General features: G+C 39.4%; 1 protein-coding gene across 1 annotated transcript in view; it reads left to right on the forward strand.

Annotated features, from left to right (window-relative positions):
- Window positions 1–1,387: 1,387 nt before the first annotated feature.
- The window catches only part of LOC104080878 (cytoplasmic FMR1-interacting protein 1), a gene marked incomplete at its 3' end in the record, with an annotated part of 20,242 nt that continues 10,440 nt past the window's right edge, over window positions 1,388–11,189 (forward strand). The window contains exons 1-10 of the mRNA XM_009583415.1: window positions 1,388–1,504; window positions 1,685–1,774; window positions 3,175–3,252; window positions 4,360–4,461; window positions 5,864–6,045; window positions 7,433–7,529; window positions 7,669–7,797; window positions 9,065–9,169; window positions 9,343–9,434; window positions 10,655–10,772. Of these exons, the coding sequence (XP_009581710.1) occupies window positions 1,388–1,504; window positions 1,685–1,774; window positions 3,175–3,252; window positions 4,360–4,461; window positions 5,864–6,045; window positions 7,433–7,529; window positions 7,669–7,797; window positions 9,065–9,169; window positions 9,343–9,434; window positions 10,655–10,772 (1,110 nt within the window). The remainder of the gene's footprint in view (window positions 1,505–1,684; window positions 1,775–3,174; window positions 3,253–4,359; window positions 4,462–5,863; window positions 6,046–7,432; window positions 7,530–7,668; window positions 7,798–9,064; window positions 9,170–9,342; window positions 9,435–10,654; window positions 10,773–11,189) is intronic.

The following is an 11,189-nucleotide window of genomic DNA, read 5'->3' on the forward strand; positions in this document are numbered from 1 at the left end:
GCAGGTCTGCCAGCCAGCACTCCTGTCAGCCCAGTCCTTCCTCGTTTTTCGGCAGGGACCGCAAATTGCACAATATGGGTGTTTATTTATTCATTTACTTTAACAAAAACTCATATGCTCAGGCTTGAAGTAAGGTTTGGGCTGGGGTGTCAAGAAGCAACAGGCCCGTGGACCTTTCCGATGGTGGTGGTTTAAAGTTGTCGGCGAGCTCTCTCCATGCGTGGTGCGTTAGCTTTGTGGCGATGGCTTGGGGCGCAGGGTTGGTCTCTGAAGGTAGATAGGTAATCACTTCTGCCGGCTTCCTTCCCTTTGATTTGGATTTGGGGTTTTTTTTATCAGCTAAGCCCTTCTTTGGAGGCAAAACTGTTGTTTCTGTGGGGCTTTCGCCAGGAAACCATAATTAAGTAAGAGAAAGTGAGGAGGTTTTTCTGCCAGGCTGCTAAAAGAGCAGCAAGTGGGGGGATCACCAGCCCATCCCAGCTCTCTCTGCTCGTTCCCCTGCCGCACGCGGGGATGGCACAACTCCATGGGGATGACATGTGCCAGGCAGGGCCCTTCTTCTCTGGGATGCGGGTGCTCGAGCTTCAGAGCGTGTTCCTGCCCTCCTGGTTAGAGCTGAGGGCAATGCACAGCCACTCCTTTCACAGTAGGTGCATGGGTTTGCTCTGGTAAGTGGGGAAAAATAACTTGCAAAGCCCTATAGAAAACAAGAGACAGCTCGATTAGAGGTGTTACCTTGAAAATGAGGAATTTTTTACTCCACCGAGGAGGATGAGTAGGTCACTATACAAAAGTGGCAGATTGGGTTGTTCTTCACCCCACACTTTCTTCATAAAGTATCTTCTCGTTGCTGTTCTTGGTTCAAACCCCCATGCAGTGGCAGCAGACGGAGGTGCTGAAGGGTTTGGGGCCTCTCTGTCACTAACTACTCAAAGCGGATCTGGATGTCCTAGGGCATGAAACACTGGAGACTGCTGGGACCTTTTGACAGCCAGGTCTCCTGAAGACGGCCTGCTAGTAGTATATGTGCATAAGGGGTTGAAGACACATCGGCTCAAAACCGAGCATTAGAGATCATCCTTTCCTCTTTCTTTGGTGTATTTCTGGTGTGCAGCAGTAGGGGAAGAGAAATATTTCTCAACTCATAAAAGTAAGGAGGAGGATGTTAGTCCTAAAAGTCTTGTATACTAAAACCAAACTGGGTTCCAGTTTGACTGTTTCCCTTCTGTTATGGTGGAAGGGAAACTGCACACTTCCCACAACATAAGTAGTTCCCTGCTCTTCATCTTACTCATTTGTTTTTGTGTATAAAATAACATATAAAAAGTTATATGTATGTGTGTATACATATCTATATGTATGTATGTATTTTTTAACCAGGTGCAAAATGACTGCTCAAGTAACCCTGGAGGATGCCTTGTCCAATGTGGATCTCTTGGAGGAATTACCATTGCCAGATCAGCAACCATGTATCGAACCCCCGCCATCATCTCTGCTTTACCAGGTGTGTTATCATTGCAGGAAAAAGAATTTTTCCATTTCCCATTGCTGTTAAGAAAAAGTAGTATGTGCTTTTAAAAAAAAAAAACCCAAAACAAAACCCAAAGTGTGTTTATATTTGCAATATATGTAAGAATTCTTCTCCCTACCAAGGATAAAATTCTGCATTTTGCTTTCTCTGCAGCCAAACTTCAACACTAATTTTGAAGACAGAAATGCATTTGTCACTGGCATTGCAAGATACATTGAGCAAGCTACAGTCCATTCTAGTATGGTAAGTAGATGTTCAGATATACACTTTTGTGGTAACTTGGTATAAAAGGAGAGGAACATGTCTTCTTGCATTTCATTATAAGAATTGTGGTCACAGAAAACCAGAAACCTGCAACACTTCCAGGAGGCAGTGAGATGAAAAAGTGTGTGGCTTTTCTTTTTTCATACGTGTACTTCTTGATAATTTTAAAATGGTCTTTCTTCTTGATCAACCAATGCTGCTCAAAAGTTTCTTGCTTTCATTGTGCATTTTTCCAGTATTCTGAGGTGAGCAGCTTGTATTGACAGATAGCTGCTGTAACTTGAGTGAAAAATTACCTTCCATCCTCCCAAATTTCCACTATTTCTCTGTCAGTTTAGTGACGTTGAGGGTTTTTGTTGGCTTCCTCACTGTGGAGTGTGTATGTTAGTGGTTTATTGGCATGCTTTTGTGTAAGGTATTCTGTGGTTTTTAACAGTTCCACAACATAAGACAAGACTTCATACTAGTAACTCCATCCATCTCTGCTGATGGTGTTGCTGTTTTGGGATACAAAAGAACTTGCAGGCTGCAAACGCTGGTCTGTACTGAACTTGCCGTTTTTTCATGGCACTCTTGGAAAATGAAGAATAATATGTCTTGTAATTCTAGAAGCCAATTCACAAACAGTAGAATGGGCAGGTTAAGCACCTGATTACATGCTACTGAAAATTATGTAAATTTACACCAATCTACTCTTAAAATTACCTGGTGACTCCTTAGCCTGTTTTGATTGTTTGGATGTTGTAGGCCCTCTCCTTTGACATGTAAAAAAGGATATTGCTTTGGGTGTGCTGACTTTCATCCTTGACCATTCCACCTGCAGTACCCGAGTTTAAAAAGAAAAATAAACCCCCCACCCCTCTTCAGATTAGCATTTTTATTTATAGATCACAGTGTCTTTAGTTTTGGGAAGAAAGAACAACACAAAACCCAATCTGATCTGGGGAAATAATATTTTTTGTCATTAGGTAGGTATAATTGCTGCAGTTGTTGATTAGTGATCTGGTAGGTGTTTGTTGGCTTACGTGGTATGAAGATGGTGATGTTAATTCTCTCAGAATTAGGTTGGGTGCTAAAATAGATGACTGAGAATAAATGAAATTTTTTTTTAGCTGTTGGATTATAGCCAAGCTGGACATCAGTAGCTGGTCAGCGCTAATACATGTAAAATGCCAGCTGAGCCTATGCATTATGGTAATATTAGTTTACATACATACTGTATGATGTATTATTCAGCTTGCAATATATTTGTGTTTGTACATATACATTCTGATAAGATAAATAGGTTTGTTTGGACAAGGTTTTGGAATGATGGAAGACAGGTGGATTTAGCCCTTTTCTATTACAGTGCCTAATTATGCTGAGTGTCTTTCTTACAGAATGAAATGCTAGAAGAGGGTCAGGAATATGCAGTCATGTTATACACATGGAGAAGCTGTTCGAGAGCCATTCCTCAGGTAAAGGATGAAAATTAAACTGTCATGCATTGTGTGAACTTCTGTCTTGTTTTGATGTGGAGTTACATGGATATAGCTTTATCAAGGAGCTATGAAATGTAGTCTACTTTGACTCCCGAATAGGCAAGCTGGGCATGCCATAGTGTCTTTTAGCACTTGGGGACCAGTTAGTCTCTTTGTTCTGTTTTTTTTTGTTTGTTTGTTGTTGGTGTTTTTTTTTCTTTCGTAAAGGGAGCTGTAGCAATACCTCATGGGTTTTGTGTTAATCTTACTGATTGGTTCAAGAGTAATATAGGGGTAATGTGTTCTAGAAGGAAAATCTTTGTCAGATCTGTTTGAGGTAAAAATTTAATTAGTTTCATTCAAGAGAATGGACCCCCCCCAACTTAAGTATTAAGTTCAGAACAGGTTTAGCAGGTGGCATAGCATGTAATAATTACAATTCAGGTTAAACATTTAAGTTTCTAGACATCCTAGGTAGTAATATTCTGAATGTCAGAACTACACAGTGTTTTATTGATCTGTATGCAAACTAAAACGCTGTGAATAGGTGAGAAGTCCGTAGGCAGTCTCAAGTGTCTGGGAATGGTTGTACAGTGGTGGAGTGGGAAAGAATATTAAGATGCATCAGAAAACTGAACAAAATTGTAACCATGAGCTGACACCTGCCTGCTTTATAAAGAGTTTGTAATGCAATTATTTTTGTACTGAAATGCAAGGAAGGCTTATCCTGTGGTTTAAATATTTAGAGTGGAAATCAGGTAATCTGTTTTAATTTCTGGTTTTGGCCCTATTTAGTGCATGACTTTAAGCAAGTGGCTTAATAATGTGGAAAGAATATTGTCCTAACCATACAGAGGTGTTTGAAAACTAAATTATTTGCTGTGCTAATAGAGAGAAAAATATTAGTGTTTTGTTTTTTTTTTTTTAAACACACAGAGTTAATCTTAGAAGACTAGCATAAAATTACCAAAATCGGCAATTTATGCCGTAAGTTTGTCTCTTCAGGATGATAATACATTTTCTCAAGTTGTCATTGGGGTTCTTAGTTTCTGAGGCTTTACCAGGAAAAGTTCCAAGTGTAATGATCTCTTTAATTGTCTTCAGGTCAAGTGCAACGAGCAGCCTAACAGAGTAGAAATTTATGAGAAAACTGTCGAAGTTTTGGAGCCAGAAGTCACAAAACTGATGAATTTTATGTATTTTCAGGTAAAAGGAATGGAAACAAAATTTGTCAGTAGGCATGTATTTTTATATTCCTATTTTATATGCTTGATATTGTATGCTCAGATACTGAACCTAGTCATAGAATCATAGAATCATTAAGGTTGGAAGAGACCTCTAAGGTCATCGAGTCCAACCGTCAACCCAACACCACCATGCCCACTAAACCATGTCCCTAAGCGCCTCATCTACACGTCTTTTAAATACTTCCAGGGATGGTGACTCAGCCGCTTCCCTGGGCAGCCTGTTCCAAGGCCTGACCATTATACTTTGAAAAAAAAAAAACCATATTGTCTCACAGAAGGGCAGAATTTCTAATGCCTTTCTTAAAAACTTCAGGCGATCTCCATTAAGACTTTCAGCATAAAATCAAAGGTAATTGCATATGGTCCCTATGTAGTACATGGGGACAGTTCTGGCACTTTAGGAAGAAAGGAAATAGAAATATAATACGTTTCACATCTATACATAAAAGCATCTCGGCACAGAAACCATTTGTTGGGGGGTGAGGGATCCACAAGTCTGGACACCAGAGCAGCAGGTGCAACTTTGCAGCAGAAATTCGTAATTGAGGCAAGCTAACCCAGCTGTTGTGACCTGCCAGCCATCCGAGCTACACGGGCGCTGGAGAATAGCAGTCTGTCTTGCTTTCTCCTCCCGTGCTGGCAGCTTGCCATTTGGTTCAATGGACTGAGGATGCTTCCAGGCATTCGGAGGGAGCCAGAGCAGCTAGAGCCTGCGAGCCCCAGAGCACACAGGAAGAGGAGACTGAATGAAATGTAGTATTTCCTGTCGTCTTCCCCAACTGGTGAATCTTACTGACTACAAACAATCTCCTTTTGTTCAAGGAGATTAGTGCTCTAAACTCAGAATGGATTCCTCTCTACATTCGAAGTTGCTGTCTTTTTTGTACTTGTAATGTCCATCTCAAATGGCCCTGATGTGTGCTTGGAAATAAGCCCTCAAATAAACATGTGGCAGGGTGATTTTGTGAGTTGGCATGTACTGCTATTAATCAGTGTGCTGTGGTATTTTTTTGTTTGAAGAGAATATACCTATAATCTGCCTTTTAATGCATATACACTTTCTCGCTAAAGAAGATGAAATTACTTGTTTCAAAGGGATTTAATCTGCAAAGAAGAAGCTTGCCCCTTGTGCCAGGCAAGCTCTGTGGCAAAAATCACTGGTGACACTTGTAGCACACAGCAAGTACACAGAGGTGGAGCTGGAAAGTCTGTGCTGATGACTTGTTAGCCTTGCATGCTTTAAACATTTTTCTGCTTCAGTGGCACTTTTCATTGGACCCACTCCAGTTCCACGATGAAACTTTTTTCCTGGAAACGCCATGGCTTTTACTCCCGGTTTCTTCTCTTTTTTTCCCCATTAGAGAAACGCGATTGAACGATTTTGTGGGGAGGTGAGACGCTTGTGCCATGCGGAGAGGAGGAAGGACTTTGTGTCTGAAGCATATCTGATCACACTGGGCAAATTCATCAACATGTTTGCGGTATTGGATGAGCTGAAAAATATGAAGTGCAGCGTGAAGAATGACCATTCAGCCTACAAGCGGTAAGTGGCAAGGAGCAACAGGACCTGGGTTTCTGCTGCCAGGATACAGGCCTCCCAGGAGATGGCAGCAGTTGCTCTTTTTCTGATAGCTTTCTCTTCAAAAGTAGTCCCTTCATGCGTGGGACAGACTACCTTGAAACTAGGGATGCACTGACTGCAGTTAGGCAGTTGAATAAATCTATTTTCTTTATGCTGTTCTTCCAGCAGCAAAAGGTTCTTCTGCCCTTTAATGCCAAGCTGTCAAATACTTCTGTCTTGGTATACGCTAAACGTAATGAATATACTTTGCTCAATAAAGCTTTTCTTTTTAAGTTTGAGAGGAAACCAGCTTTCCGGTCGCTTGTGCCACTTCTATTCTGTTTTGTTCTATTCTATTGTGTTCTATTTTTGGCATCTACTTTTGACATTTGTAGCTCAGAGTTGTTACACTTGTACTTAAGACATTTCAGGGTTGTTGTGACCGTGGGTGTAGCAGGGAGGGGAAGAGGGTGGGATATCAGTGGCCAAGTTTTGTGCTTGAGCTGCCAGATGGTATTGGGTATCTTTAGTCGACCACAGTGGTCAGAGCAGCAGGGGAAGACAGTCTTTATGCCAGCTGTAGCATCTGTGGTCTTTCATACAGAAAACCATTCAGGCAATGACTAGCCAATTTTATCTATGCTGCTTCCACTTACATGAGATTTAATTTCTACCTTTACCAGTAGTTGCCTTTTGTAGTTGTTGTTGTGCCTGGAAACCTCTTAAACTTACTTGGTTTGTGTTTTTTTTTCTTTGGAGGCATGCTTCTGGAGAACAAACTCTGTTTTCTGGAAGGCTGACTTTTCCTGGGTTGTTGCGTGGCTTGGGTCTATAGAGCCACTGCTGTCCCCATCAGTTGAGGGATATCCCCAATGGTTTTTGGGCTAGGTTGGATTGGGTCTTTTAACTAGGGTGCAGCGGGAGATTTGGGATTGGAAAACAGGTCATTTGGGATAAACTAAATCCGTATCTTTCTTATAGTGAACTTTCACGTTTCTGTTCAGCTATTTTCCTAAAAAGCCTTCCCTTTACCTTTTATGAAACAGGCTGTTGACACAGATTTGTTGAGTCCATAGCCTGTGTTTTGATAACTCACTTTTATAAAGCTGTGGCAAAAAAAGTACTGGCTGTGTCTGCCAAGTTCTCTTTCTGCTTGATTCAGGAGTTTGGAGGTGGGAGATGCACTGAGGTTGACAATCCTGTACAAGCAGTGAATGATACACCATTGTACTGGCAGTTGAAGATGTGCTGACAACTCACAGTTCCCCTGGTAGATTTGGGGATGAGTGTGTTTTTATTGAGAGGGGACGGATTTGGTTACAAGCAGTCCTGCCAAAGGGACATACTGTTTTTTCTTCTGTTTTCAAAGAGCTGCTCAGTTCCTGCGGAAAATGGCAGATCCTCAGTCCATTCAAGAATCACAGAACCTCTCCATGTTCCTTGCCAATCACAACAAGATAACACAAGTAAGCTTTAATTGTCTTTTTGCAAAATACCTAATGCTTTACAAAACTATTAAAATAAAACTCTTCCAATTTGGTGTAACGGTTGTTCCCCCGGGAGTATAATTAGTTGACTAATATCCTTTTGTTCTTTTTTTTCCAGTCTTTACAGCAGCAGTTGGAGGTGATCGTTGGCTATGAAGAACTGCTTGCAGATATTGTAAATTTGTGTGTGGACTACTATGAGAACAAAATGTATCTAACGCCCAGTGAGAAACATATGCTTTTGAAAGTAAGTTTCTTTCTGGTACAAAATTAAAAAAGAATTGTTCAGGCAGGACCCGGATGTCTGAATTCCTGTTCTTTTTTGTTTTGCTTTTTTTTTTTAAATAACTCAAATTATTCCTTTTTTTTCCCATCTCCATTGTCTTTTTATTATATTGCATGCTAAATCTATTTAGAAAGTTTCTAATCCATTTTTGTTTTTCATAAATTGAAGTTGTCCCAATTGAACTGCAGCCTTGCTAGGAAACCAGTTCAATGGAATTGTGTTTCTATCAAGTATGACGACAGAAAGGAACTACTAAGTTTTATTTTTAGATATGTGGCAAATTTGTATAAAAAGCTTTTGGCGGTGGGGCTGTGTATCAAAGATTTCAGGGAACAAGTAGCTTAAAATTAGGATTAGTAAGTAGGTAAGTTTAGTTAGCTGGAATATGTACATGTAATAAGAGAGTGCTGGGCAATATGAAGTGTGGCTGATCTTATCAGCTGCATGTCTTGCAGTGGAAGAAAAGGCATAGGCTAAGAATTGAAAATTTGCCTCATGACAAATATTTTGAGTCACTTCAGTGTTTAGCTTCTGAAGAGCTCTGTTTATTAGGACCAAATGGAAGCATCCTGAAACATGAACTCTACAACATTTGCGTTCTGTCTGCAGGGATGTCCAACGTGTCTTTTGTATTTAGGCCTTTTGTTCGATAAATGTGTGCTTAGAACACATTGAGTGGCTAGTGCCCAGCTCCTGCTATTGTACATACTGAATTATAACTTTATGTTAATGAATAACTTGGACAAAATGTAATTAGATTTTTTTTTGGATGCTTCTGAGCTCTTGTGTGTATAATTCAGAGATATGCTGAAAGCCATAAAAAGCAATAGCTCAGAGATACTGGATCTAAAATTCTGTTACAGATCCGTTTGCATATACAGAATTTTAATAAAATGGAAGTGAAAAAAAACCTGTCTAAAAATAGCCAGACTCTAGTTTCAGTGAGATTTTTTTGTGTGCTAAACCTTCATATAAACAAGTACTATCTTTTAAGGATAACTGATCAGGCTAATGTTAATGTACAAACTACTAATACACATATAATAAAAGAATACTACTGAAATGTATGTATTTGAAAATACATTCTGTTTGGAGGAGGGTGGGTGTTTCAGGACTGTGGCTTTTTAAATATTACTTTTTTTTTTAATGATATGAAGAACGGTCTTACTGCAGCAGGTTTTTACCTCTGAGGTCCTTTTGCAGAGAGGTTTGGTTTTTTATTTTTCAGGTTATGGGCTTTGGACTGTACCTGATGGATGGAAGTGTCAGTAACATCTATAAGCTGGATGCAAAGAAAAGGATAAATTTAGCCAAGATAGACAAGTTCTTTAAGGTTAGTTAAGATGTGATCTTAATATGAGATTTAAAGGTAATTCCCCGTGCATTTTAAATATAATTAAAGAAAATAAAGATCACTTGGGACTATAATATGGGTAAATAATGGTTTCCTTTCACTAAGATTTGTGTTTAATAATTTATCTAATCTGATTTATTCCCTGTGTACAGCAGTTGCAGGTTGTCCCACTGTTTGGTGACATGCAAATTGAACTTGCAAGATACATTAAGACCAGTGCCCATTATGAGGAAAATAAGTCCAGGTAAAGGGGAGAAGGAAACAAAGAAGGGAGTGTCTGGGCTGGGGAAAGTCAGACCCTTGGAGTTATTTTCATAATCATCCGTTAGTCTGTGGGTCTGTGGTAATTACTTTAATAGGATTTTCACTTTGGTCTACTTTTTGGTGTGGGTATTTCATATTACTACATGTAATAGATACAACTAAAGAAACAAGTTGTTTAAAGACCTGTCTATGGTGCTGAGCTCATTCTTGCATCTGTAACGTTTCTTATCACCTGGGCTGGAGGAAATGAATTTTATCTTACACTAATTTCATTTTTATTTTTTCCTTTAAATATGAAACTTTCTTTAAAAGAAATGAAGGATTTTACTAAGCAAGGTGAGCAGTGCATGGGTAAATAGGCATGTGTATATTGTATATGGAGCAGCAACTTAGCTTGTCTCCCCCCTCTGTTTTTTTTTTGGCTAGGTGTGCAGCACAGCAAAATAGCTGGAAAATGCAGCCAGTTTTTACATAAATGGTTCCATGGTTTATGGTTATTGCTTTGTTTTAGTGAACGTTTCCATGCTCCTCCAAGACCTTCCCTCCATGCAGTTACATGAATTTAGAATGTAGTGCTTTGCATTTTAATTCCTGCAGAAAAAACACATAACCTGCATGTAATTGCTAAGAGAAAATCAACAGCAGTGGGCCTACTGAGCTACTAAAAATATGAGGCTACTTAACATGACATTCTTGGTAGCATGTCTTTTGTGTCCCTCTTGATAACATATTGATAGTATTTCATAATGCCTTTTTTTTATAGTTGAGAGCATACTGTAGGCTCTTCTTAGCTAAACAAGAATACAAAAAGCAATCTGAAGGTAGCTAGATGTATCTTGCAGCCTATACCTATACTTCTGCCCTGCCTTTCAATACTTTTTGGTCCCTAAGTGTATGCTCCTGAAGAGAGATGCTGGTTTGTATTTCATAGCAGTAGCCTTTAAAAAGTACAGAAAAGAAAAGAAAAAAGTTTTTTTTAAAGACTTGGAGGAAGTGCTGTTTGAACTCAGAAGGGCAATCCATCACTAGTGGATTGTGCAGGGTCAGAGGTAGAGGTGTGAGGAGAAGAAAGGCCTCAAATAGAGGAGAAGGAAGATGTTTTTTAAAAGGTCATGCATTGTGGTTCTTTCTTTGCAGTATTAGTTGTACTGTTTATTGCCTAAACTGATTTAGGTGAGTTTTTTTTGTCGTCTGAAACAGATGGACGTGCACGTCTTCCAGCAGCAGTCCTCAATACAATATATGTGAGCAGATGATCCAAATCAGAGACGACCATATGCGTTTCATTTCAGAACTGGCTCGTTACAGCAACAGTGAGGTGTGTGGGATTAGAGCTATTCATGGAAATTTCACGTCACTGATTAACAGTTTTTGTTAAATATCTGAAGAGCAGGTAAACCTCAGGCTAGGTAAATGACAAAGCTTGACCACCTGAATCAAGAAAAGCTGGCTGCAGGGCTAGTACCCAGTCTCTGCATGATATTTACACTATTTAAATTTAAAATAATAATGATACATCATACAAACAGTGGTATTTTTCTTCTTATCTATCTATCTATCTATCTATCTGTCTAGGATATATATCCTAGAACTTCTGGCATGTCTCTTTTCGAATAGGTTGTCTAGCCCTTACTCCAAATGGGTACTCATAGCAGTTTAAATGAAACGAAAAGTTAAGAGATTAGCTAACAAAAAAAAAAAAAAAAAAAAAAAACAAAAAACATAAAATATATAT

This window comes from Fulmarus glacialis, unplaced genomic scaffold, assembly GCF_000690835.1.
Source record: "Fulmarus glacialis isolate BGI_N327 unplaced genomic scaffold, ASM69083v1 scaffold33588, whole genome shotgun sequence".
NCBI lineage: Eukaryota > Metazoa > Chordata > Aves > Procellariiformes > Procellariidae > Fulmarus > Fulmarus glacialis.